The sequence below is a fragment of the Podospora pseudocomata genome, assembly GCF_035222375.1.
Source record: "Podospora pseudocomata strain CBS 415.72m chromosome 1 map unlocalized CBS415.72m_1, whole genome shotgun sequence".
NCBI classification, from domain to species: Eukaryota; Fungi; Ascomycota; class Sordariomycetes; order Sordariales; family Podosporaceae; genus Podospora; species Podospora pseudocomata.
Window position 1 is genome coordinate 4,314,371 of NW_026946363.1, and position 26,303 is coordinate 4,340,673.

General features: G+C 52.4%; 7 protein-coding genes across 7 annotated transcripts; 6 read left to right on the plus strand and 1 right to left on the minus strand.

The window, feature by feature from the left end:
- Positions 1 to 68: 68 nt before the first annotated feature.
- Positions 69 to 1,233, plus strand: QC762_0014410 (uncharacterized protein; the record flags this gene model as incomplete). The annotated part of the gene is made up of 2 exons (XM_062882990.1): positions 69 to 465; positions 544 to 1,233. 2 exons carry the CDS (start codon positions 69 to 71, stop codon positions 1,014 to 1,016), a joined length of 870 nt encoding a protein of 289 aa, XP_062748965.1. The 3' UTR covers positions 1,017 to 1,233.
- Positions 1,234 to 4,459: 3,226 nt separating this feature from the next.
- Positions 4,460 to 11,126, minus strand: QC762_115240 (uncharacterized protein). Its single transcript, XM_062885943.1, has 4 exons — positions 10,721 to 11,126; positions 6,630 to 10,423; positions 5,633 to 6,559; positions 4,460 to 5,578 (listed from the first exon to the last, which is right to left on the minus strand). Exons 2-4 carry the CDS (start codon positions 6,650 to 6,652, stop codon positions 4,747 to 4,749), a joined length of 1,782 nt encoding a protein of 593 aa, XP_062748966.1. The 5' UTR covers positions 6,653 to 10,423; positions 10,721 to 11,126; the 3' UTR covers positions 4,460 to 4,746.
- QC762_115250 (uncharacterized protein) lies at positions 7,522 to 8,805 on the plus strand (the record flags this gene model as incomplete). The annotated part of the gene is made up of 1 exon (XM_062885944.1): positions 7,522 to 8,805. The coding sequence occupies one exon, from the start codon at positions 7,522 to 7,524 to the stop codon at positions 8,803 to 8,805; it is 1,284 nt and encodes a 427-aa protein (XP_062748967.1).
- A 348-nt stretch (positions 11,127 to 11,474) lies between the features above and the next one.
- Positions 11,475 to 15,022, plus strand: CRY-1 (Mitochondrial cryptochrome; the record flags this gene model as incomplete). The annotated part of the gene is made up of 3 exons (XM_062885945.1): positions 11,475 to 12,354; positions 12,476 to 13,078; positions 13,138 to 15,022. Exons 2-3 carry the CDS (start codon positions 12,495 to 12,497, stop codon positions 15,020 to 15,022), a joined length of 2,469 nt encoding a protein of 822 aa, XP_062748968.1. The 5' UTR covers positions 11,475 to 12,354; positions 12,476 to 12,494.
- A 136-nt stretch (positions 15,023 to 15,158) lies between these two features.
- Positions 15,159 to 15,979, plus strand: QC762_0014450 (uncharacterized protein; the record flags this gene model as incomplete). Its single annotated transcript, XM_062882992.1, has 2 exons — positions 15,159 to 15,335; positions 15,655 to 15,979. The coding sequence occupies 2 exons, from the start codon at positions 15,159 to 15,161 to the stop codon at positions 15,694 to 15,696; spliced, it is 219 nt and encodes a 72-aa protein (XP_062748969.1). The 3' UTR covers positions 15,697 to 15,979.
- A 2,139-nt stretch (positions 15,980 to 18,118) lies between these two features.
- QC762_115270 (uncharacterized protein) lies at positions 18,119 to 19,907 on the plus strand. The gene is made up of 3 exons (XM_062885946.1): positions 18,119 to 18,889; positions 18,938 to 19,152; positions 19,223 to 19,907. The coding sequence occupies exons 1-3, from the start codon at positions 18,701 to 18,703 to the stop codon at positions 19,494 to 19,496; spliced, it is 678 nt and encodes a 225-aa protein (XP_062748970.1). The 5' UTR covers positions 18,119 to 18,700; the 3' UTR covers positions 19,497 to 19,907.
- A 579-nt stretch (positions 19,908 to 20,486) lies between these two features.
- Positions 20,487 to 26,166, plus strand: QC762_115280 (uncharacterized protein; the record flags this gene model as incomplete). Its single annotated transcript, XM_062885947.1, has 8 exons — positions 20,487 to 20,795; positions 20,855 to 21,213; positions 21,281 to 21,515; positions 21,571 to 22,005; positions 22,070 to 23,281; positions 23,340 to 24,218; positions 24,286 to 25,064; positions 25,122 to 26,166. The coding sequence occupies exons 2-8, from the start codon at positions 21,146 to 21,148 to the stop codon at positions 26,164 to 26,166; spliced, it is 4,653 nt and encodes a 1,550-aa protein (XP_062748971.1). The 5' UTR covers positions 20,487 to 20,795; positions 20,855 to 21,145.
- Positions 26,167 to 26,303: the final 137 nt, after the last annotated feature.

Below are 26,303 nucleotides of genomic sequence, written 5' to 3' on the forward strand. Positions count from 1 at the left end.
TTCCTCGGATTTATGGGTGGGGAAGCGCTGCAGCTGAAGCTGCTCAGGGCTGGATACTGCAGGAGTTCATGCCGGGGATTGGCGTGGACCAGCCGTTTAGTCAGCAGGATCTTGAGCAGAAGAAGGCACTGTTGGCTCAGATGGCAAAAATTGTCAAAGCCCTGCAGGCCTATAACCTGCCGTCTACGATCACTGGCTACGGAGGTCTGACGTTCAACGAAGGTGGTGAGATCGTCAGTGCAGCTATGCCCACGGTTGGCGCTGGACCTTGGCCGTCTTACCAAGCGTCATGTCAATACCGCCTGGACCTGGCCCTCAAAAAGGCTGATTCAAATCCATACATCAAGGGATGGCGAGCCAATGGGCTTCGGGAGCGCATTGATGCTTTCGTCCAGCGGGGCGTTCCGGCTCAGTTCGAGTCGTTGAGCGATAAGGATGACAAGGTGGTGGTGCACTGTGATTTTAGTAAGATTCCAAATCCCAGCACTACAGCTGTGTCAGGCTGCGTTTTGTCTCTGCCGATAGCTGACCCTCCCGATCCAGGCCCAACCAACATCTTATTTGACGAAGCCTCGGGGCGTATAACCGCCCTCATTGATTATGACTTTTCCTGGATCTCTCACCCCTCTTACGAGTTTCTGCGCTCATTCGATGGTCTCGGGGGCCAATTTCGAGGCTGGTCCAGCGACGAAGAGAGCCAGGAAGCAGCGTTGAGAGATGCCAAACTCCATGGGTTTCCTGTCTCCCTACCATCCACCACCGAGTCAGACTCGGGAGTTGATTGGGTTGTTGCGAAGGCCTGGGAGGAGGCATTGGAGGCTGAAGGAGTCAAACCACCAAGGACTATGGAAGGTATCGATAAGGTGGCTGACGTTGACACAATCCTATGTGCTATTTTGCCATGGCGCGTGACCAACGCCGACATCTTTGCTCGCCAGACTGAGGAGGTTATCATTGAATGCAGAAACAATAATGAGGAGCATCTGGACAAGTTGTTGACCCACCTAGGATTCTGATCTCTGGTACAGTAAGGCAAATAGTCGGTTGGACGTGGTTTAAATGGTCCATGGGAGCGGACTTCGATGCAGTGGACGCAGAAGGAGGAAAATCGATATTTTACGTGCTCCGCGTTCTAGAAAAGTTTTTTTTATGTATTAATGCCAATAATGTATCTTTTGGCTTACTAAAATGAACAGAGATAGACACATGCTACAAAATATACATAGGTAGGCAAGTACAGTGAGGTTGTGTCCTCATTTTCCCTTGTGATTTCGGTATAAAGTTGTGATGGATAGGCACTTTAGCAATCACCGGTTAAATCGTCAACCTTGGAGCACACAATTGTGGGTCGAGCACATCTCACTTATGTCATGTTGATGTTCTGTTGATGTCATGTTGATGGAGCGGCGAGTATCTTGACAGGAATTGCGGTGAATAAATCTTTTGCTAGGGGACAGATGGTGATTGTGGATGGTGTTGTGAAGGTCCCTGATTGTGACCGCGGAGCCACAAACCACTGCACTATGAAGCCACGTTGCATAAAAGCATCAAATCAATCAAGCTGCCCAAGCTCGATCGATCCAGTCGTTATATACGTTCACGCACTGCATGTTGGCCATACCTGTCAACCAGTGCCGTGATACTGATGACTAGAAGAGGCACTTGTACCCGACAATGGCTGCGCCAAACATCATCAATTCATAGCCCTTGAAGTCAACACGCCCAGCACTGCTCCTGGTTGTCATGGCAACGGCTGAAGTCCCGCTGCCCGAGGTCGGCCTGTGTGAGGTGGGAGCGGTAGTGATGGAAGAGTTACCGTGAGCTGAGATTGGCATGGTGCCGAGGTCAGGCTCAGTCGCGGTTGCAGTCAAGGTGACAGAATCATCGTGAGCTGTAATCAGCATGGTGTTGAGGCCGGGCTCTGTGTATGTCGACGATATATCCTTTTCCCAGCTTGCCCAGTGGTGCTCACCACTGTGATCTCCACACCGGTTTAATATCAAAAATTTTCGACCTTTCGTTTTATTTTCTTCACAATTCAACCAAAACCACCGCTTTTTTACTATTTCAAAATAGAATCTCGAATTCAAGCGGCCCTTCAATACCTAGAAGAAAACCCGGGAGCTCCAGTGGCACGCGTCGCCCGGGAACATGGCCTTGAACGCAATCAGCTTCAATCTCGCCTCGAGGGCCATGGGCCTACCAAAGGGCGTGAGCCACCACACAAGCGTCTAAGCGATCCAGAAGAAGTTGTGATTTGCCGGCATATCGATCGCCTTGATGCTCTCAATATGGTAGTACGCCCTGAGTTTATCACAGAGGCAGCAAACCGGATCCTCCTAGCCAGGTGCTCGCGCCAAGAACTCGCTGATCCCCCTCAGGTTGGACCAAACTGGGCACACCGCTTCATTCGCCGCCACGGGTATCACAAGCAGCGCCAGAAAATCACGGCGAGCGAGCGGAAGCACTCAGAGGATTCCCAGGCCGTTGAAAACTACTTCAACAAGCTCGCTGCCGTCGTCAAAGAGCATGGGTTACAGCCTGAGGACATATGGAATATGGACGAGACGGGGTTTCGAAATCGGGGTGGGCAAGAGCCAGCTTATCGTGATCAAGCGCAAGAGAGCTCACTACTTTGCTATTCCTGAGAATAAGGAATCGGCCACGGCGCTCGAAGCTATCTCGGCCGTTGGGCGCTTTTGCCCACCCTTCTCGGTCTTGGCTGGCCAACTTCCACATGACCCAGTGGCACGAGCAGGAGGAAGTGGAGCCAGAGACTGTGATATCGACCTCCCTCAGTTGCTATTTGAATGAGGGGCTTTCTTTGGAATGGCTGAAGCACTTTGACTAGCATTCGAAGAAATCTCAACTAGGCGCTTATCGGTTACTTATCGTCAATGGGCATGGATCTCATCACACTATCCAATCTATTAAGTCCTGTCAAGAAAACAACATCTTTTCTTTCAGCTTACCACTAAATCTTACGCATGTTCTTCAACCTCTTTTGATGCTGTGGTCTTTCAGCCGCTCAAACATTACCATGCCAAGGCCCTAGATGTGTTGGTTCATAATGGCCTTACAAACATCACCAAGATCGAATTCTTGGGTATGATCCAGGGTGTGCGCTCACAGGCCTCCAAAAGGCCCATTCTATCGGCTTTCACCAGAACTGTCATCTTTCCATTCGATACCTCTGTTGTACCGGTTGAACTGCGGCAGAGGGTTTGGCCAGAGACCCCCCTCTCCCACACCCAAACCTCAAGCCCTCCCCGTCAGCACACCTGTCACCCTCAAGCAGATGAACAAAGTGGCTGATAAGCTGTCAAATTCGCTACCTGACGATCTTTCTGATGAACTTGTTGATGGTGTGGGGAGGTTCATCAGGGGGTTCCTCGCCACGGCTACCGAGCTGGTCCAGACGAAGAGGGGCCTGAGCGCCACATAACTGGCCCAGGCTGTTGCCAGAGCTCGCCGGGCATCGAAGGGGGCTTAAAATCAGGGGTGCTTACTGTGGCCGATGGGCGGCAAATGGTTCGAAAGAGGGAGGACGAGGCCCTCATCAAGGCGAAGAAGCTGGTGGAAGCGGCCGGGCAAAAGGCTCTCAATTTACGTAAGAGGGCTTGGAAAGAAGCGACCAAAGAAGCTCGCAATTGGCGTACTACTGGGAAGCTTAAACCGGCCGAAATTTCTGATGGATCTGGTGTTTTGAAGCGGTTACGGCGTTTTTAGTTCAAGAGGTTCGATTGATTGATTGATTGATTGATTTATTAACGCCCGGTCGGCTAAGCCGAAAGGGCAACTATTACCGATTAAAGCATACACTCCCCAAGACATGCCCTGATCTCCCTAAAGCCCATGCAAAGTCCGATCTAGCTTATACACTCTTTTTTCCCCTTTCTCTACGTATTCTCGTGGGTTAATAGGATTGTTAGTAGGTTGGCTTGAAGTCGGTTCTCCAAGTATTCAACGTCCCATCTTCGGCGGCTGAAGCGGTACCTACTATCTATAGCACGGGGTAATAGGTGTAGGGTCGGTGGAGAGTGGTGGTTGGTCGGTTAGGTATTTCAGTTGGCCCGCGGTTGGTTCGCGTCGAGTCGGCCCGTGGACATTGCGAACCGAATCGTTGCCTGAACGGTCTTGACGTTCGGAGTCCAGTCTTCTTTATCCGACGGCGACTTCCCTCCTAGATAGAAGGAAATATTGCCTCTGTGAGTGGTTGTGCGCTGGAGCATCTCTGCTGGGTACGCCGTCCATTTCTTGCACCGGAAGAGGAAGAGTTCCACTGTCTCTCTCGCTTACCCGAGAGTGGCTAGAAAATAACATTGCAGTCAATTACTTGCTTAACTAGGGGAGAGCGGACGGGATCCCGTGTATTCAACTGCCTATGATCGTATGTGATATGTTGTGCCGGCCCATGGGCTTATAACAGAATGGTATAACCTTAAGTTTGTCTCACGGCTTGGCTCGAGCTCGGCTATTTCCGTTGTTGAGGTTGTGCTATCACGACTAAGTCCACAAAATAATGTGTGAAGAAGCGGAGAAAGATTATTTCGAACTCGCCAACGGTCTAGGTGTACACGAAAAAGGAATGTTTCGAAAAAGGACATACTCCTCAGCTCGCTATGAGTGAAATGCTGAAACCCATCCCCTTGTCTGCTCAACACTGGCACGCCCCCCATATATACAAAGTCAAACACGTCCGTCTCTTTAGAATCCCTATTATTGATCACCTTAAAAACGGATCAATCAAGCAGAAAACAAGGCCTTAAGCACCGTCTTCAACCTCCTCCCCCCAGGAACAGTCGCCTTTCCCCTCTCCAACTCCACACCCCCCTCCAACTCCCTCAGCACCCTCCCAATCTCCATATACGTCTCCACCGCCCCAATCATCGGCCCCCTCGCCTCCTTGGGAATCCCATTCATTTTCGGCCTCGCCTCATCATACAACTTGAACGCCTCGCTCAGTAATCTCCTCCTCAGGTTCTCCACATGTTTCCCCCTTGGATGGGCGACGACGTCTTCTGGGGTGAGATCTTCCTCCTTGAGCCAGGTAGTGGGAAGGTAGACCCTTCCCATCTCGGCATCTACAACAATGTCCCGTGCAATATTGACATACTGCAGCGCCACGCCCATTGTTCGTGAAGCCGACATGAGCATCTTCTTGCGCTCATCAGGCATCTCTGGCTCGCAGTGCTCGATGATGAGAGCAACGCAGAGTTCGCCTACTGTTCCCGCCACGCATTGGCCGTAGTAGTTGAGCTTGTCCTCGTCGACAATGGGGAACTTGGCCGACTCGGAGGAGTCATGAAAAGAAAATTGGGAGTCGAGCTCGAAGCCCTCGATGAGTTGGTAGAGAGGCTGAGAGGGGAGAATGGTAGCTGGGAGATACTTGAGTGCTGACTTTGCCTCGGGTGGGAAAGCCTCGTCGATATAGTCGTTGATCCGGGCTTTGTTGGATTTTACGTCGGACTTGTAGTGGAGGTCGAGGAACTTGTAGAGCTTGGTGGTCCAGGACTTGACTTCGGCGCGGGAGGTGGAGTCGTCGACGAGATCATCGGCGAGGCGGCAGAAGGAGTACCTGGAGAGCTGTTAGTGAAATGCTGAGCAAGATGGGAAGGTGGGGTGGGCTTACAGAAGAATCAAATCGATGCGAAGACGGCCGGTAAAAAGCGAGTTGGCCAGGTAGAAGCTTCTGCTCTTTGCCTTCAGCCGAGTCACAGCGTCGGACAGGCCCGCAATCCTTTCGAGATCGTATTGCTTGGTGTTTGAGAACCGGCTCTGGACCAACATCAAAGGCGTGGGAGACCGAGGCACCTTGGGGAACAGGTGAGGGAAGGCAAAGATGATGGCCAAGTACTGGTCAAAAACTGCCATGCCGAACACAATGAGGATATTGGTCGCGAGGAAGAAGGTAGCCTCCTCGATGTCAAGGACACCAAACAGACACCATCCCAGCTTCGTGCCGGACTCAATGGCCCAAGTTCCACGTCCCAAAGCCAGCTCGTCCACGAGCCACAAGTAGACTGTCGGAATGATGATCGGAACCACAGTGGAGGTCAAGGGCAGGGTTAGAATAAATCTGCCCGCAACAGTAAAGGTCAACAAGGCGAATGGGAAGGCCCATGCCAGAATAAGTCCCAGATAGGTGCCAGGACCGCCAGTTCTAATCTGGTGAACACCATAGAGCGTCAATGCGACGAGAATGCCCTGTCCGATAACCTTGCCTCTGGCGATTCGTTGCGGTGGGTTTCTCTGGGTGCTGAGGTAGAGAGGGTGGAACAATGGCTTGCTGAGGAGGATGTAGAAGAGCGAGGTGATGTATGTTTGAATCACGAAGAAGAACAGCTCTTCAATTGGAATTCCATAGAGACGAGGCCCAATGATGGCGTCTGGCGGGTAGGTCCAAATGTTGCTTCTGATCAAGTATGAGTCCCATGGTAGCGTCGCGAGGAAGGAGACAACTATTAGACTCCCAATCTGGAGGAAGTGTATTCGGTGGAATATTGGGTAGGCGATAACTGTAAGCAACGCAGCAAGGGGTATCGTGTATTTTAAATGTCTAGACATCAAAGTTAGTATATTTACATGATCGTGTCTCGGGCGGCTCAAAGGAAGAGAGCAGAGCTTACACAAGGGCATAATCGTAAGCCATGATGAAAAGCGTGTTTGAGTGGTCGTGTAATGAGGTTATTCCGGGGTTCTCCAAGCCTTGGCTCGTCCCAGGGGCCCAAACGGTGAGAGAGTAAAGCACGTGTCGATCCCAACCAAAAAAATGAGGCGTTTACAAGTCAATCCAGCGCGTCATGACAGAGAGTGACGATTCGTTTGCGGTGAAAGAGAGAGCAAAGCTACACATCCAGGGGAAAGAAAGGACGGGACCCCAAGCAAAATGAACCCTTTCGTCATCGATCAAAGAAGGGGCCAGCCCTTCGGGACCCGTGGCAGTGCCCGCCCTTTTTCTTGGAGGATCCATATCTAAGCACTCAAACCCACTGCAACATGTCGAGATAGAAGCGCCAAACAAATCGATTTCGATGGGGGTTGACCCTGGCCTGGCTCTCACATCTATCGGACGAACTGCCCCGTAATCCTGATGTCAGTGCAGCTGGGTCCCAAGACGGATGACCCGCATATATTCAGCCCTGATGAGCAAGAGCCCGGTGACCTGTCAGATGCGGTTCTGGATCGGACGGAGTGCCCTGGAAAGTCAAAAGCGCCGCCGGCAGTAACATTGCCGGAAACAAAAGTACGCCAGAGCGCCGCTGGCACGGGACCGCATGGGACGGCACTGACAAGAGCGGCTTCGATCTGCGACATGGCGATAGAGCGACAGGACGAACTAGGCCCAAGAAGGCAAGGTGATCGTGGGTTTGGTGAGTAATTGCTGCTAAATCAAGGGCCAAGACTGGCAGTGACTCCCTCCGATCCGGTCGTCTGGGGAATTCGGAAACAAATGGAAAAATGCCATGTCCTCATCGCCCGCATCAGGCTGTGATCGTTGATCTCTGAAAACGGTTGTGGATGTCAAAGATCGCACAAACCCCTGCCCCGATCGACACCGCTGTCACGGCAAAACAAGCAGATTCCGCTTCCAAGCGCTTGGCATCCCACTTTTATCATCAGCCAATCAGAACCAAGGCGCAAATCCTCTTGTCTGCTCGGCCTCGGCCCGGACGGAACGTGGAAACCGGCACGGCACCGCAATTCAACCAAACACCAACCCTTAATCAAGCCAACCTTTTTCCTCCGTGTCACCTCCGCCGATCGCCGAGATCACAACCGCAACCACACATCCCGAAAATGGTCCCGAGAATACACACCTACCGTCCGCTCCTGCGGCTTGCCCACCGGCAAAACCCCGCCCAACCCCGACCAAACCTCATCGCCGCCGTCGCGTTCTCAATCTCCCGGTCGACCCGGAACCTACCACCACCACCACCACCACCCTCACAAACCCCTTCCGAACCCCTCCAGGAAACCATCCACATCAGCGACGCTTCCCCTCCCCCTCCCCCAGAGTCTCTCATCACCAAAACCATCCCCAACCGCCGCCCCAACCGCCGCCGTCTGATCTCCCGCCTCCTCTTCGCCGGCACCTTCCTCCTCCTCGGCACAATCGGCGGCTCAACCCTCCGCCTCTTCATCTCCCCCCCGACCCCTCCCACCCCCGACACCGACCAAGACAAATACGTCATCTCCGACCTCCACTCCCAAGCCTCCCGCCTCCCCATCGTCCAGCAACTCTCCTCCGACCCAGCCTGGACCAGCTGGGAAGCCTACAACACCCTCCCCCCCTCCCACCGCGCCCAGCACATAACAGCACACACCCTCCGCGGCTCCCGCGGCGTGGGCGGCTACCAGCGCATCTTCCACAACGCCTCCACCGGCGAGCTCGTCTCGGTGATCTTCTTCGGTCCGGCCACCATCGGCTGGCCGGGTGTTGTTCACGGGGGGTGTTTAGCCACCATTCTGGATGAGAGCTGCGGTAGGGCGGCGTTTAAGCAATGGGGTGGGCTGGCGGGTGTGACCGCCAAGCTGAATATCGAATACAAAAAGGCGACGTTGGCGAATGGGTTCTATATCATAAGAATAAGACCAAGGACGGAGGAGGAGTTGCCTGAACGTGAGAGGGGGAAGAGGCATTACAAGAGCTGGGTGGACGCGGTGATTGAGGAGCCGGCTACGGGGCATGTGACGGTGAAGGCGGAGGCGTTGTTTGTAGGGGGGAAGGGGAATGGGAAGGGGGAGGGTAAGAAGAAGTTTAGTTGGGGGGGAAAGGTGCAGGATGCGCATGCCGAGTTTTGAATAGAATTGGGGGAGGTGTATGATAGGTGAGGAAAGTCATCGTCATGTTGGAAGACCATGCGCCGAGAGCAATAGTGGGACACGGGCTTGTTGGTGCATATGATATGATATCAGCGGCCTACATAGCAGTTTTACGGCTTTTCAGACATAGAGTGGAGGATCATGTTCAAACAAGTAAGAGATTCTTGGTCAGGCTCTTAGTACTCTTTGTTCTGGTAAGGTACTCGAATCCAAAGGCAGCCAAGAACGCAAGATCAAGAGACGACTACATACATATGTAAAAGCTTACGCATATGTGCCTCTCAAGCACACGTGGGCCAAGGACCTACCTACCTTTACATCAAGCTCAAGCACCAATGCCCGTGCAGCCGCATGCGAAGAATATCGCGGCCGCCGGGTCCATCTCCCGTCGGAACATATCATCCGTCTCTACCCCCACGAACCATATGGCTACCTCGTGGCGGCAGGTTGTTCCTCTTCCACAACACCCACAGCCGCCGAGGGTCCGTCGCAGGGTCCTACAGCGGGGTCGCCGAAATGCATATATACCGCCCGATTCAACCGCTGAACGAGGGATATCCCGCATCGACCAGGCCAAAGTTCCCACAAGAGTCAATATACGTCGATATAAATCAACCCACGGCGGCGTCTATCCCATGCCCGAAAAGGCTCGGAACGTTCTAGGTGGTCAACCAAGGTCATGTGGTGGTAGTAACCGCCCAAGTGATGCCTGTTAAATCTGCACCGTAACCTTGATAGCACCCACCCGGGAACATGTCCTTGATGACAAGAATATTGTTCAGCATCCAAGACATTCCAGCCAAGACCCTAGGTATGAAGGGTCTGAAACAGAATGATGGCATTTCCGACGAGGAATAGAAGCTCTGATCGATGCGCAAGTCGTCAAACCTCGCGATCAGACCAGGAAGCGGGTGGGTGGATAGTGAAATGCACGGTGACGGAATCGAATGTGCCGTGCATGGAAAGTGATCTGTCTCGGGAAAAAAAAAAGTCTCGACGATGAGAAGGGTGATTGATGACCATGCGACTGGTACAATCAGAGACATGTGAGCGGCATGCCGTTTCGTTGAGTTTAGGAACAAGGTCATTGACCGTGATGTTGGGTACCTGGGTCCATCGTATCGCGTGAGGTTGTAGGTATACCCTCACGCTGCCCGCACATGGATCCAGATCAACCACACCGACTTTTGCAAAAGCTTTGCTGGAATCACTCAGCTGGGATTTCCTGGGGAGCTAGACAGTCGACATGGTTGGATTAGAGAGCAAGAGGGTCTCGATGTCAAGCTGATATCTTCAGTCATGGCTGGACCCTTCCATATGGGAGCTGTCATCCCAGCAAGGATACCAGGAAAGTCAGCTCAAATCTAGATTCGACCGTCTTCATGTTGCGGCAAACCTGATAGAGCCACACGTGGCAGTTATCAGCCCCGTTTCCGGACCCGGGAAATCGGTTAAGCTGGCTGAACGGCTAGGGAACAGGTCCTCCCGCTGTTAGCGGGTTTCCCCCAGACTTGGCAACGCGAACCTTTGGGACTAAAGTTCCTCGAATATCAGCCTTCAAAGCTTTCCGATAGCACAGCAGCGGGTGAGTCGAACACTGCATAAGACACTGTCAGTTCAGATCTTGATTTTTGTCTTGCATTTGACGTCAAATGATCAGTTACCCTCCGGCTATGCTAGCATCTAGAGCAAGGCCCTGGAAGTAAGGTATTGGGAGAAGAAGCCATGGACCTTGTCGTGCTGGCACCCGAGAGAGTACCAGGGACCAGGTGGTGCGTTAACCAGAAACGCCACGCCCAGAAGAACATTCGGTGAGCGTTCCAACAAGATGAGACGTAAAACCTTGACCCCGGCACGTCCGGCTTCACACGAGTCCCTACATACCGGTACCTACATAAAACATTTCTAGGTACCAGAGTTGCTGCCGTGAAACATGAACCAATCTTTGCCGCAAAGAAGGAAGTCGTTCTTTCTGGAGTGGTCGGGTTGATATTGGGGTTTGCCGCTAGCGAGGACTCGAGGATGGAACGATGATGGCGATCTTCAGTTGGTTCTCTGGTAAGGGCTAAGAGCAGGGCGAAAGTGAAGCAACAGAAAAAAGAAGTTACCTCGTCATGACATCTCCTTGTGTAGCCATGAGGAAAGCAGACAAGGGGTCGCGCAAGAATGCAAAAAGGGTCTTGCAGGGAACACAAACCGATGAAGGCCTCTTGTGGATGTCCACACACCACAACCTCCTCACCAATAGAGACCGGAGACGCCTCCGGACCAGTGTCAGTGGATATTTGTCCATCCAAAATTTCAAAGTTAGCAGCGCATTTTGGAAATGGGGAAGTGACGTCGGGGATGCCAAGACACCAACGCCGGGACCACATCCGAGGACCTGGACGAGCAGCCTTGGCTTTAAATTCCCGGCTGTTGATAGGCCAATTCCCACCTGTCCACAGGGATGGGAATTGCCTTGGCCTTCTTTGAAGGCAATGGCCCGTTTTGTTTGGCTCGATCGTCGGGCGATGGGGCCCTTCGCTGCGATCGAAGTACTCGGCTCTTTTCATTCGTTCGTTTCTTAAATCTCGCCCAAAGAGGCAAGATATCGCTTGGCATATTCAATTCGATTGCACTTGCCAAAAGCCTCACTTTGCCCATCCTAGGAACCAAAGAACGAGACGTCAAAGAGAAAAACCATCAACAATGAGGATTAACAAGACAGTTACAATGTCACAGTTGTGCTCTGGTGGTGGGCCAAGACGTTTAAGGGGTTCCCCAGACATTCAAGTCGCTGGTGGGCGCAAGAGACAAGGCTTCGGAGCCGTCGACTGGCGGCATGCCGGTGAGACCTTCTGTCATGAGTTTTGTATATTCTTGGTTTTGTTCTGGCCCGATGGTCAGGATCATCACCCACCCCTTCCATCCCACCCGGCATTCTCGTCTTCCCGCACATGCTGCCATGCAGCCATGCAGCCCGGCTGCTTCCCCATCACCAACCCCACGCAAACCCTCAGGGGTGCGTCTTTCTTTGACACTTGACCACTCATGGCAGTCACTTCCAGGGATGTCGTACATCATCATTGCCCCCCCCTTCGAGGTACCTGCGGATACTTAGTCCATGTCCCGCCTCCTCATGGGTCCCTGTTCATCTACTCTTCACCTCCTTCCTCACCTCACTCTCAACAACCTCGTTCCTTCTTCCAAAGACCCCCAGACGCTGCTAGGCTGCCTGGTAAAGAACTTGACGAGTTTCTGGTCTTCGGTCAAGAGGTGTATTTGACCCTCACCACCCCCTCCCCCCTCCTCCCCCACATCACTTTGTCAAAGACTATTCATTGACATCGTTGGTCTATCTCTGGTTATCAACATTGCTTTCTTGGAATGCTCTATAGCATTTGGCATAGCTGTTTAGCATCCGAACTAGCCTGCCAGAACAGCTATTCTGGTCTCCCCAACTGGTGTCCGACAACCTCTGCACCGGCTGTGCCACAGTTTCCACCATTTCAGATACGTAACCACTAGTTCTTAGCTCAGGAAGAAGTCAGTTTCTCGGTGTTCCCCCCTCTTTAAATTCCCCCTCCGTCACTGTTCCCACTTCCCATCTTACGTCTGTTTTGGACAGCGTGACATCGCCGAATCTCTTTGACTGACAGGAAGACAGATCCGAACGTGCCTAGTGCATGCTTGTTTATCGGACTACGACTCAACCAAGTTCAGATAGAAGTCATTCACGAGCAACCATGACGGTCTCAAAAGCACCCCAGAACATCCTCATTCACATCATCCGCCGTGACCTTCGGACGTCAGACAATCCCCTCTTCCATGCTGCGGCTACCGCACCAGATGAGGAGAAGTTCGATGCCTACCTCCCTCTGTATGTCTTTGATGCCCAGCAGATCGATGTGTCGGGGTTCATCCATTCTGCTGGTGCAACGAACCCGTACGGGTCACCTCGTAGCCAGGTAGCTGGCTACCACCGCTGCGGGCCTCACCGGGCCAAGTTTCTTGGCGAAGCTGTCTGGGACCTCTCAGAGACCTTGAAGGAGCTCAAGTCTGGCCTTTTCATCCGTGTGGGCAGAATTCCTGATGTGGTCGAGACGCTGGTCAGTGAATTGGCCAAGAAAGATGCCAGAATCGGCGCTGTCTGGATGACCAGCCATGAGGGCAGTGAGGAAAAGGCGGACGAGAAGGCTGTGGCTTCCTTGTGTAAAAAGGTTGGGGCCAAATGGAAGCTTTGGGTGGATGAAAAGTACTTCATTGACGAGTGAGTTGAGTTTTGTGGCGACGACCGTCTTCTCGTGTTGCTAACGTAGTGATTGGCAGCCGTGACACGGGTCTTGAATCCATCGACAAGTTGCCCGGTGTCTTCACAGAGTACAAAAAGAAGCAGCTGCCCCTGCGCGAGAAGCCTCGTCCGGTTCTTCCGCCTATCGAGAAGGGTTCACTGCCGCCTCTCATTGATGCCGCCCTAGTCGCCCCGCAGTCCTCCCCCTTCCATATTCCTGATTCACTCGATCGCCTGGTTGAGTTCCTGGTTGCGCCCGTGAAGGACTTCCTCCCGAACAAACCCGAGTATCCAAAGGGTGCAGAGTCTGCACACCCCTACCAAGGAGGCGAGCACGCCGCCCTCCAGCGGCTGAAGGACTTGATCAGCTCCGGAGCCGCCACCACATATGACACGACTCGCAACGGCTTGCTTGGAACCGAGTTTAGCACCAAGCTGTCTGCCTTTTTAGCCCAGGGCTGCATCACGGCCCGTCAAGTTCATGCCGCAATGGATAGCTTCGAACGTGGTACTGATCCCGCCTTCAAGGACGTTGAGGGCTTTGGTGCGTTGATAAAGGAAGAAGGTATGTCTGAAGACGAGGCACAGAACACTGGAATGGAATCCATCCGGACCGAACTGTTGTGGCGCGATTACATGAGACTCTGTCACCAGAAAGACGGGAACAGGTTGTTCCAGTTGACGGGCACGTTGAGGTATAAATTGGACCATGCCGCCGACATGATGGATGGCATGGCTAGCATCACCGCCCAAAACGGCCACAACAGCGAGAACAGCGACACTGGCGACAACGGCGCAGCCAGCGCAGCCAGCGACGGTGACGGGAGTGCTCAGGAGAAAAAGTTGAAATCACCCGACAAGGAGAGAGCGCGGCCTCAACAGGGCAGCGGCATCAACGAGAGTCTTCTGGCGAAAGAGTGGAAGTCGGCTGACAAGGAGAAGGCTTTGCCTCGGCAGTCGCCTACCGCTGAAGAAGTAGCGAAAATCTTGGAGCGCTTCAATCTCGGCACCACGGGCATGGGACTGATTGACGCTTCGCAGCGCGAGTTGCTACACACGGGGTACACGTCCAATCGCGCCCGACAGAATGTGGCGAGCTTTTTGGCGAAACACCTCGACATTGACTGGCGATACGGGGCAGAGTGGTACGAGATGTTGCTGGTTGACTATGACGTGTCGTCGAATTGGGCCAACTGGCAGTACGTCGCTGGTGTCGGCAACGATCCCCGTGGCCACATGCGAATTTTCAACCCGGTCAAGCAGGGTTTTGAGTATGACCCGTCCGGGTCCTATGTCCGAACATGGATCCCCGAAGTGAGCGGGTTGGAGAAGCTGGAAAATGCTTTTCAACCTTGGACTGCTTCGAAGGAGGAGCTCGAGAAGACGGGCCTGTCAGGCAATGACATGGTTGCGAACCCGGTCAAGAGGATCCAGTTTGTTGTCGAAGGCAAGCCGAGAACCAACAAGAATGGTGGCTTCCGAAGAGCACTCGCACGCGGCAACCCGTCCAAAGCCTCTCAAGCGAATGGGAACGGCTCCGGCTTTGGAAACGGCTCCGGAAACGGCTACAGGAACTCACAGGACGTGCGGACGGATGCACCGGTTGTCAATGGTACCACTAGAGGGCCTCGTGGGCGGGGAGGATTTCGTGGGTTGTTTGGAGGACCTCCCAGGGGTTCTTTGGGAGGCGGCCGCGGGGGCTTCCATGGCAACACCAATGGTTCACCCAGCCCTGCGGCAAACCAGGGCAATGGGAATTTGGCGCCCGGCTATGGAAGAGGCCGAGGCGGCGGCAGACGTGGTGGAGGTGGTGGTTATGGTGCACCTCCCCGGGGAGGCGGCCAAAATGGGTATTTTCCTGCCAAGATGCCTCGAGTCAATGGCAGTGGCAATCACGATCAGGTCAATGGAAATCAAAATTAGGAGAGTGAGGTAAACGAACGGCTCAAGGATATGGCGATCAGCGATACGGTGCTTGAGGATGGGGGGATTTTTGGGTAGGATGAGAAGGGTTATCGTATAATGCAACAAGGGCCCCCTTATCTAATTACCCTTCGTGATGGGAGCAGGCAGCGTCCCGGTCGGCCTCCGAGGGCCCGTCCAAGGGCCCGTCGGGGAAGAGGACGATGAAGGGTATGCATTTGCCTGGGGTCTGTTTACTTGGGTTGGTTGTGGGTTTGGGGGACGGGATTATGGTAAACGAACAGCGGTGTTTTTGTACGATAGGAGCGGTCTTGTAAGTGTTTGTTTGTGACTTTTTTGTTGCTTTGTTGTTAGGTGTTTGTACCGTTTACTTGTGCGTGTGCTTTGGTGTGTTTTGTTGATGTTTTCTAGCTATGGTGCTGCCTCTTGTGCTGTCTTTGGTGTTGTCTTTTGTGTTGTCTTTGGTGTTGTCTTTCTGGTGTTGTCTTTCTGGTGTTTTCCTGTAGTGTTGCTCTCCTGTTGGGTCGTCTTGCCCGGGTGTGTTTGTTTTAGGCTGTCATATTTATGGAGGACTTTTTTTCTTTCTATTGTGGCATGCTCTCTGTCGCAATTTTGTTGAAAACTAAAACCAGGACCGGCGGCGGCACCGCAGATGTACCATACCCAAGTGTTGAAAATGCGCGGGGGATTGGGTGTGACCACCTGCAAGGAAATGGAAGAAGAAAAAATGGAGGAAGAGGACGAGGAATGCGAGATAGGCGGAGAAAATAGGGGGAGTAGTGGATGACGGGTCTACAAGGAAAATGAGAAGAAAGGGGGATGGGTTGAGAAGGGGGTTGGGATGGGGACACTGATATGGATCTGATTTGTGCTGATTTGGGTATTCTTGTGGGTGTGTCTTCTGGGTCTTTTATTTTCTCGACTTTGGTTTGGTGATGGGTTTTGGCTATGGAAACACAAGCTATCTGGCGAGCGTTTGAAGGAGGAAACAGAAAAAAAAAGGAAAAGCATAGCCCATGGGGTTTAGGGGTTGTAGGTGTGACGGATGGGAGGGAATTTGTCTTTACAGATGATACCCTCTCGTTTGAAGTCTGGCGTGATGCGTGTTTTTTTCATTCGTTTTTTCTTACCTGGGTTGACGGTTGTCCGGATGCTTGATTTGTGGATTCAATAGTTTTTGTTAGTGGTTTCTTTTCTGGGAACTGACGGTCGAGGGCTTTGGGTGCATCTTCAGGGGACAGCTAAGAGGAATTGCAAAAGAAGCAGCGAAAAGAAACACGTAGTAATGAAAAGAAAAAAGTACAAGAATTACCAATCTTCAAGCAGTGTGATGCCGAGGATGACCCCCCTTCCGTATCCATCCCCGCATAAGGGAGGGTTGCCTCTTGTGAGGACCGCAAACACAACTCAACCGAGGTATAATAACAATCCAAGGTACATCAAGCTGACTTTCATCAATGTCTTTCACATACGACCATACCCAGCTGAAATTACGGGATCCCGTCCGCTCTCCCATCGTCAAGCAGTTGAGGGTCGAATCAGTACTCCGGTGGGTGACCACTGGGGAATCCTCGATGTTGTATGTTTTGATATCTCCAAGTTCCTTGACTCCTTTTTGCTGGGGTATGAAGATTTTGACGTTGGTGTTGATGAAAAGGAAGTGATTATTGGTTGGTTTTTTGATGGTAGTTGGTGGATGTATAGGTAGTCTCTGGAGACCCAATCGCCCGAGCAAGAGTTGGAGAATGAAATTGAGGCTCGGGAGAGCGGAGAACGATGCGGTTAGTAGTATATGTGCCAAGCAGATCTACCAAGCCTGGATGTCTTAGACCGCCTTGGTCAAGTTTCCCTGTCCTTCCGGTTCTCGTTGGCGTCGGGGGTCGGAAGGCGCTCGGCAGTTGTGGGCCTTGTACATGGGTTTTCCCCAGAAATCGGTCTGGGGTACATGCTTTTTCAGGTTCTTGGGGCCTTGATGGTTGTCAACCCAACCTCCAGTGCAGCTGGAAGAATACCAGGTAGCCTTGTTGCCATCACACACTTCCCTGATACCAGAGGACGTCTTGGTCTAGGTGAAACAGCGCAACAATGTATGCCTTTGTTTCTGAACGCCGTGCATCCCGACTTGTCTCCTGATGATTCCGGTGGCCGCTACAATACCCGCGATATTGAACACTGCCAAGGACCGTTGACATTGTGGCTGCGGCATCTAAGATGATGCTTCTGGTTTCTGTCCGTTATTGGAGCATCTGCCGCTGTCTAGCTGTGGAGGTGCCACAGTCCAAGACATGTGAGTAGGGGCCGGGGGCAGCAAAACGCGGGGAAAAGATCAAGCGGGAGGCGCCGCGCCGGTAGTTCGGTGGATCTCGACCCAGGGTCTGGTGGGGGGTTAAGACTGAGCTGGCATAGCTTGCGAAGCTAGCTTGGGCCGAGGCTCTGATCTGATGACTAGGAAGATGTTAAGAGACATGGAAGATGTTAAGAGACATGGAAGATATTAAGAGGCATGGAAGATGGTTGAAACAGACAGGGCGTCAGCAAAGAAGAAACAGAGCTTCTAAAGATACTTGAAACTGATGCTATAGCGGCACTCGAGGAAAAGAAGAAACAATTGAGGCTCAGAGGCTCTTGAAACTCCCGCAGAGGCTCCAAGTAAAGAAATGAAAAGAAAAGAAAGCATGAAGATGCTGATAGACCATAGGTAGAAAATCCCGAGGTCGATTTGGAGCCTCAGGTTGCCAAGGTGAGCGACCAACCACGAGAATAGCCAAGAGAGGCAGCAAACGTCGAACCTGGAGATAGTGCTGTTGTTCGAACTAGGCCGAGGCTTGAAGAGTGCATCTATGTACATAGATTTTGGAGATTGCTAAAGGTTGAGATGCTATTGGTGTGTCAGTCAGGTAAGGTAATGCTACTCTCAGCATGCGGAATCAGGTCCGGCAGGAGCCTTACTGGAGCCAAGGCCGCAGTCACGCTTAACCCAATTAGTCAAAAGTCGCGAGAGCTGGCATTTTGGCTCGGTGCCTCGGTCTGTTGGCTTGGGGAAGGGGCTGTCAAACACGCCCAGGCACCCGGACTCGAAACAGTGTGTCAGGTATCGCACATATTCTGGGATTCTGGGTGTGGCCAAGCACACCGTTGTCACCCCTACCTCCCCGATGCCGATTCTGGGGGTGGCTCCACACCTGGCGTTGGATAATGCGGGGAATGCCTGTCGGGAGCTGCAGGGGCCCACTCCAACAGTCCCTAGCTTGGGGAAAGGGGAGGTGGCTGCCACGAGGAAAAGACATCAAGGTGCTGGCAAAGCTGGAGACTGTTCGAGAGAGAAACAAAACACCGGCGATATTAGTTTGGGAAGGAGGGCAGCAAAGCCCCTCATCTCAGACTGGGTAATTCTCCAAGTGGTGGATCTCAATGTCTAGGGCCTTGTCACGGAGCTTGGAAACAGAAGCCATGCAGAAACTGGTTAGATTTGCGAGAGCATCGAAACAACATGAAGGACTTCACCAAACTTCAGACGACACATCGTCTATAAGAAGGAGATGACTTCCTGCCTTCATCAACCTTTTCTTTCTCCAGACTCAAGCACTCGAGCAGTTCTCGGATCATCCTCAGCCTCATCAGCCTACCAGCCTCAGCCCACCGGCCTTTATTCGCCTTCAGCACCGCAACATCTTCAAAATGCAGTTCCTCACCACCGTTCTCGCCCTTGCCGGCGCTGTTGCTGCTCTTCCCGTCGAGCAAAAGACCGAGATTGTCGAGGCCCGCCAGCTCTTTGGTTCCGACACCAAGAACGAGCTGATCAACGGAGGTGCTTGCCCTCCTGTCATCTTCATCTACGCTCGTGGCTCCACTGAGAGGGGCAACCTGGTGTGTATCCCCTCTTCTCTGACATATCACTTCCTAACAATATGACAGGGAACTCTCGGCCCCTCGGTCGGCGATGCTCTGAAGGACCGCTTTGGGTCGGCCAATGTCTGGGTTCAGGGTGTTGGCGGTGCCTACACGGCTGATCTCCTGGACAACGCCCTCCCCGATGGCACTACCCGCGCGGCTATTGCTGAGATGAAGGGCCTCCTCACCTTGGCTCACACCAAGTGCCCCTCGGCCAAGGTTGTTGCTGGTGGTTACAGGTAAGCAATCTCCTCTCTCACACATCCGCCCTTTACTCAGATTCGACACTGACAAGTCTCTCCCATTCAGCCAAGGTGCGGCTCTGGCAGCCGCCTCGATCAGCACCAGCACCGCTGCCATTCGCGAGCAGATCAAGGGCGTCGTCCTCTTCGGCTACACCAAGAACCTCCAGAACCTGGGCCGCATTCCCGACTACCCCCGCGAGCGCACCGAGGTTTACTGCGCCACTGGCGACTTGGTCTGCACCGGTACTTTGATCGTCACTGCTGCCCATCTTACCTATGGTGATGAGGCCCGCAACGAGGCTCCCAGATTCCTCATTGCTCGCATCAACGCTAGCTGAATCCTTGGCAAATGATTCGAATACAGAGAATTCGGAGGTGGGCTGATATGAGCTGGGGATGCTGGGGCATGGGCTGTGGCGATATGGACGGATGATCGCGGCGGCTTCACAAAGATATCTTTGGCATTTTGGATCTTTTCGGAGGACTTCTCATGTAGATACACGATCGCTTTGTATGTACATAGGCTTTATGTTTGGCTTATCTTTGAGTGGGAGGAGACTTGAGAGGGGATGTCTCAAGGGCTTGGGCAAGTTTTAGGCAACGGCTTTAGGCCATTATGAGGAATGAACTCGAGTTTTGCTCTTTGACTTCTTGGTATGACTTCCAGGGTGCCTTTGTTTGTATCGAAGACAGATCTGCCATTTCCATAGACAATAGGGTGTTATCAAGGGTAAACAAAACAGTCTATCCGTTGACTAAGACACCAAGTGATCATCCCCACTTGGACTTTGTGTCAAACTCAACCCTCTACTTTGTCTTTTTGCCCATTGTTTTCGTTTCAACATAATCCTCAAGGAACCCACTCATCTCTATGGCAAAAGAAGTGACTGGCCGGTCCCTTGTGCTTTCTCGCCCACCACCCCCCACCCCCCAAGCTGGCTCGATCAACACAGAATAACCTTCAAATTACATTTATAATGCCCCAACTTTGCCTAGTCTTTCACATACGACCATATCCGGTTGAAAGCTCGGGATCCCGTCCGCTCTCCCCTAGATAAGCAGCTGAGAGCCGAACTAGTACTCAGGTGGGTGACCACTGGGGAATCCTCGGTGTTGTATGTTTTTGCTCTTTGTTTCTTTTTTATCTTACTTTTAACGTTAATTTTGAGTATATTGATAATCCTTTTCTGCTCAGGAATTGTAGAAGTGGTGTTTGTCGGTTGTTGAGGTTGGTGTTGTGGAGTCTGATTGGTCAGAAACAACACTCCTCAAGATAAACCTCCCAAGCACTGGGTTATCTCTCAGGATGTTCTTTCTTTCCCGGCTCGCTACTTCTCGTTCAGCCTCAATATCTTGCGACGGCTGATGCGGTAGGTGACTTCAGAGCCTTGCGGCTTCTAAGGCAGAGCTTGCAGTGGCCAGGTCAGCAGCAATGGCCAAATTTCGGGCGACAGACCTGATTTTCCCGCGTTGTTTCCCCGTTCAGAGTTTCGGAGAAAAGTCTTCAGTTTGGTCTGTTCAAAGCCCAGAATTAATCGCCTGTCGTCGTACAAGACGGCCCTCAAAGAATTAAATGTGAAATTCCAGCCTTGTGGACAAAAGCTATCTGGACGAAGCTGCATCCGTCAATATTTAAGGTAGGTAGCTTGCAGGTCAGCGAGGATGGTGTATGGGACCTTGTGCTTACGTTGGACAGAACGAGATAGGAAGCTGGACATGAAGCAGGCAGTTATAGTTGGTTGGTGCAACCCATTGAGGCGTGCCGCCGTCTTGGCTTGCTGCTCGGGGACCATTGCGGCTGAAAACCCACTGTGTAGACATAATCAAGATACCTACCTGATCTACGTTAACAGGGCCTTAAAATACCTATATTTATAAGGGCTAATCCTCATTCTTTGCTATCTTTCCACATTCTCAGGGATAAAAGTTGACGCAGACATAGCGTACGCAAAGCTTCAAACTTGATACCTGACCTTGTTTACATGAAATGGCCACCAAACCAACAATCGTCACAGAGGTCAACGTTCTTGTTGACCCTGAAGATGCCAACATAGAGTATGAAACCCCTCCGTTCGTTTCAGTCTTGTTCAATAGGAAGATAGAGTATCTAACCCGAAAACAGCATCGTGGCAATCCCAGGCCTTGGTGCCAACCCAGTTAAGAGCTGGATGTGGGACGAGAAGGACGAAAAAAGCTTCAACTGGCTGAAGGATAAAGAGGGTATCAAAAAGGACTTTCCACAGGCCCGCATCATGCTCTACCACTACGCCTCGGCCTATCAGGGTACCTTCAAGGTTAGGCAATACATGAGCAATATTGCAGATACCATGCTTGTCAGCCTGAAGCAGCGGAGAGAAGTACGGTGATGTTTACCTCAGACGTTCCTTCCCGTCCACTGACTAAAATACCTAGGAGCCCAAGGAATGCCGCCGTCGGCCAATCGTGTTGATTGGGCACAGCATGGGAGGTCTTGTGGCGGCCAAGGTTTTGACATTGGCCGAACAGCGCCGCGACAAATTTCCCGATGTGTACGAGGGAATTGTGGGAATCTTGACATTCGGTACACCTTTCGGTGGTGCTCCAGTTGCGGACATTGCCACAGAATGGACCAAGCTCAACGAGCACACAGGCAAGGCCATCACATCCAAGCTTCTTGACCTGCTGACGCCAGGGAACGAAAATTTGCGCGAGTTGAAGCATGATTTCGTACGATCTGCCATGAAGCTTGGCCAGAAAGTCGACCTCCATTGCTTCTGGGAGCAGAACGAGACACGCTGGGACAAGGTGATGGAGAAGTTGGCTCCTACTGACTTCCCTATCTCAACCCTGGAGAAGCTCAAGCTCAGAGTGAGTAATGGTACTTCGGTTGGGGCTGGAATGTAAGGGGTATAGGCTAACATCAGGCATCCAGGAATATCGGGAGTTCGTAGGCAGAGAGTCGGCCACTCTGCCTGGAGCATCCGAGACCGGGCTGACACGCACACACAGGGATCTTGTCCGTTTTGAAAGCTGCAAAGACTCACAGTACCAATTGGTGCGAGCAGCCTTGAAGAGTATTGTTCATAGCGCAGCGCGCAACGCCAAAGGTCGTTTCAACTGTATGCGCCAATTCAGCATCAAACCGGAAACACACAAAGCCGTGATTGATGCCCTCGACGGCGCTGACGTGCAAAGGAAGTTCAGATCACTCTCGCAGCGGCTCGCTTCTGACTCATGGATCCTCTCAGAGCCGGAATTTCAGGATTGGATGGATAGCAAGAGCAAAACCGACGACTTTCTCTGGATATACGGTGGGGAGGGGAAAGGGAAAACGCCTGCTGCCACAGCCGTGGTCAAAAGCGTCGAGTCGACAATTTGCAAGGAGGAGATGGAATCCTCGGACCGGGCTCCAGCTTTGTTGGCATACTTCTTTTGCGATCAAGTCCCGGACTTCTGCACGGCCGAGGATGTGGTCAAATCTCTGCTCCGGCAACTCTGCCTTCAACAAGATACTCTTGCCAATTATGCCAAACAGTTCATCTCCAGGGCCCCGAGCGAACATGGCGGCAGCAACGGCAGCAACAACAGCACCGCGCTCGGCATCGAGAACCTCTGCCAGAGCCTGCGAGACATGCTCACCGAGAGCACTATTGGAACTGTGTACTTCGTCATCTGCAACCTCCACGAGCTCCCAGAGGAGGAGGACTCAACCAAGAAGCTCTTATCCTTCGTGCAGTCGCTCATTGATTCACCTCAGCTCCAAGCTGACAAGCGCGTACGTACCAAGTGGCTATTCGCAACCAGGGACAGGATATCCATTCGAAGAGTGCTTGGATCAAGCGATGTGGTTCGCCAGATCAATCTCAACGATTCAGAAAAGTACGGAGACAAAGTTAAACTCGAGCTGCAGCGACATGCCTGGAGCAAGGTCGACGGTCTGCGTGAGCAGAAAGGCTACAACAAGGCAATCACCTACTTCGCCGGCAGTGTTATTGGGAACCGTGCCGAGAGCACCAAGTGGATTGACGTGGCGATTGTGCAGCTAGCAGCGCTTCCGGCCGAGTCTAATGATATCAAGGTCCGGAAGATGCTAGAGCGTGTGCCGCAAGACTTTGCGACACTTTTGGATCATGCCTGGCGATCGGTGCGTTATTCCTAGAATGAAAATGACCATCAGATGCTGATTCGTCATCACACCTTAGATACTCAGACCAAACGAGGAAGGCCTCGATGCCATCAAGGAGCTCCTCCGCGCCCTTGTATTGACATACGAAGACCCCACGGAGAGTGAGCTGTTAGTGCTTACCGGACTGCCAGCTGGTGAAGCAAAACATAAGGAGGAACTTTTCAAGACGATACAAAAGTGCAGACCCTTACTCACGCTTCGAAAATCCGGTGACGAGGCTCGGATCGGCTTCGTCAACGCCGATGTCAAAAAGCACCTCCACAAGAACTCCAACAAGCTTCTCGATCTTCCCGAGGATGCCATTCAGCTCCAGCACGGAATTCTTGCCCTGCGATGCTTTTCGCATATCATGGATAACTTGACTGCAGCACTTCAGTCCACAATAGTTGCCAAGTCTCCTACGTCCAGCCAGAGTCAACAGACTCAACACCAGCCAGTTGCCATGCAAGGTCCCGTCACTGCTGCCGGTCCTGGTGTGTCCGGGGCTCCTGATATCGGTGATGATACTGAAGATGAAGAGATCGAGTTCGATTTCGACGATGACGAGAGTACCGACTTGGACTCAACTGCCCAAGCACCGGATACACCTCAGCAAGCACCAATTCTGCCGTATGCAACGAGATATTGGCTACAGCATGCGAGTGAGGCCACCAGAGATATCGCGGAAAGGCTCAGCTTGGAAAAGGCATTCTGGGAGCCAAACTCGGAGATTCGCCACTTGTGGCTGACGGAGTTTGGGAGGCTTACAGGCGCCTTTGACGGCTTGGTCGTCGATAAGCGCCTGAAAGCACTACATGTGGCCGCATCGGTTGGGTTTCCTCGACTGGTCGCGTCGTTGCTCAAGGCAGGGTATGATAAGGAAGTGAACGAATACGATACGTATGACAACGCACCCGTAGGTTTTTCTTCGAACCCTCAACCTGCTCCAGTTCTTGGGAAAAAACGACTAACATAGCACACAGCTCCACCTGGCTGCCCTCTTCGGCAAGGCAGATATCATCGAGCAGTTGCTTGAGGTCAAGAGTGTCAAACTCGATGACGCCGGCAAAAACAGTTCAGCATGTACCCCTCTTTCGATGGCCGCCGCGCGCGGCAAGATTCTCGTGATGAAGAAGCTCATCAGTAAAGGGGCCAATGTCAATTCAGTCGATGTTGACATAGGTCCAGTCATCAACGCGGCTATTCTGTCCGGCAACAGCGATGCGGTAAAGCTGCTGATCGAACACGAAGCCAAACTGAACTACCCAGAGCATGAACACGAGGCCTCGGACTGGCCGCCGCCTCTTGCGCTCTCAGCCCTGTTTTCGGACCTGTCCATGTTCCAAACCATTTTAGACGCCGGGAACGAGGTTCTGAGTGAGGAGGAGTATAGCAAGGCTCTCGTCCTCGCATCCAGATCCGGCCGTGTCGAGATTGTGTCTTTATTGTTCGAAAACGAGCATGGCCAGGACACCTTTCAGAAATCCCTCCAGGCCGCTCTCGAGGAAGAAAACTGGGATGTCACCAAGCTTCTTTTGCGCCACTCGCAAGATATTCTGGACTGCAACGACGTCTTTGAGAAAGCCTCAACAAGCGTCGAAAGCCTCGAAGACGTGCTAGATGAAATATGGAGGCATAGGCAAGGCCAGATCAACCAGGAAATCCTCAACAGATGCCTATATATGGCCACCGATAACGAGAAGGAGAATACCGTCAAGGCTCTTTTGAGGATGGGTGCTGATCCAAACGCGGAAGGCGCTTTGTAAGACACTATCATCTGCCCCTGGTTCCACGCCGATGCTAATAAGAAGCTACATAGATTTGGCAATGCGCTCACTGCTGCTGCAAATGACGGAGTCACCACGGATGATGGAAACGTGCCTATTGTGCAAGCCCTTCTCGAGGCCGGTGCTACTGTCACATCTGATTCCGGCTGGGCTCTTCAAGCCGCGGCCGAGCAAGGCCATCTAGCCGCTGTCAAGCTGCTCCTTGACTACGGAGCCGACATCAACCATTTCAGCGTCCAACACTCATCCGGCACCGCTCTTCAAGCAGCATGTGACTGCGGGCACGAAGAAGTCGTGGAGTATCTGCTCAGCAAAGGCGCAGACCCAAACAAAGGCGGCGGGCGATACGAGTATCCGATCATCGTGGCATCGATGCAGCCCAAAATTCTGCCTCATCTTCTCGCCGCTCCGGGAATCGAACTCAATGTGGTTGGTGGACCAGGCCACGGGAGCCCGCTTGTTTACGCCGCAGCCTCGCTACCTGCCGAGTACATTGTACAGCTCATCCAGGCGGGTGCAGATGTAAACATGGTTGATTTAGATGGTGATACACCTCTCATGGCTGCGGCGCTTGTGGGTGACTATGAATGTGTGAAGCTGCTGCTGGAGCATGGGGCGGACATCATGACCATAAGCCCCAACAGGGGCACCGCTCTAGAAGTGGCGCTGGAAGAGGGGCACGATGAGTGCATAAAGCTACTGGCGAATAGAGCTGTCTTTATTCAGAAGCAATTGCAGATCTCTGCGGAGCGAGAGGAAGGGTTGGCATTGGAAATCATTGAACAGGAGAGAGAGAACCGGCTCTACCTCCATCAGCAGCAGCAACAACAACAACAACAACAACAACAACAACAACAACAACAACAACAACAACAACAACAACAACGGCAGCAGCAGCAGCGTATTGGTAGCGATTTTGGCCAGCAAGAACCCGAACTCGAGGACCAAATCGGCAGGCTGAGGCTACATGACGATGATCACGATGTTGATGTGGACTCCTTGAGTCAGGGCGGCGATGGGAACCCTCACCCCACGACCGGTGAAGAAGAGGACTCTTATCAACAAGGAAGCTGGTAGTGGGATACGACTAAAGCAGACATGATCGCTGTGTCAAAACACTGGGCTTCTGGCCTAGATATGAGGCTGTGCCCAGGAGTAGCTACCAAAGAACAAGCTTCATGACCCCAGATCCCTCCGAAGTGCAATACAGTAAC

Bases quoted from the DNA above. Each gene is read 5' to 3' on its own strand.
- QC762_115240 (XM_062885943.1), bottom strand. From the start codon at position 6,652: ATGGCTTACGATTATGCCCTTGT. The intron at 6,560-6,629 runs GTAAGCTCTGCT...TTTGATGTCTAG, and splicing joins GCTTACGATTATGCCCTTGT to ACATTTAAAATACACGATAC. The intron at 5,579-5,632 runs GTAAGCCCACCC...ACAGCTCTCCAG, and splicing joins CGCATCGATTTGATTCTTCT to GTACTCCTTCTGCCGCCTCG.
- QC762_115270 (XM_062885946.1), top strand. From the start codon at position 18,701: ATGCAGTTCCTCACCACCGTTCTCGCCCTTGCCGGCGCTGTTGCTGCT. The intron at 18,890-18,937 runs GTGTGTATCCCC...ACAATATGACAG, and splicing joins CCACTGAGAGGGGCAACCTG to GGAACTCTCGGCCCCTCGGT. The intron at 19,153-19,222 runs GTAAGCAATCTC...TCTCCCATTCAG, and splicing joins GTTGTTGCTGGTGGTTACAG to CCAAGGTGCGGCTCTGGCAG.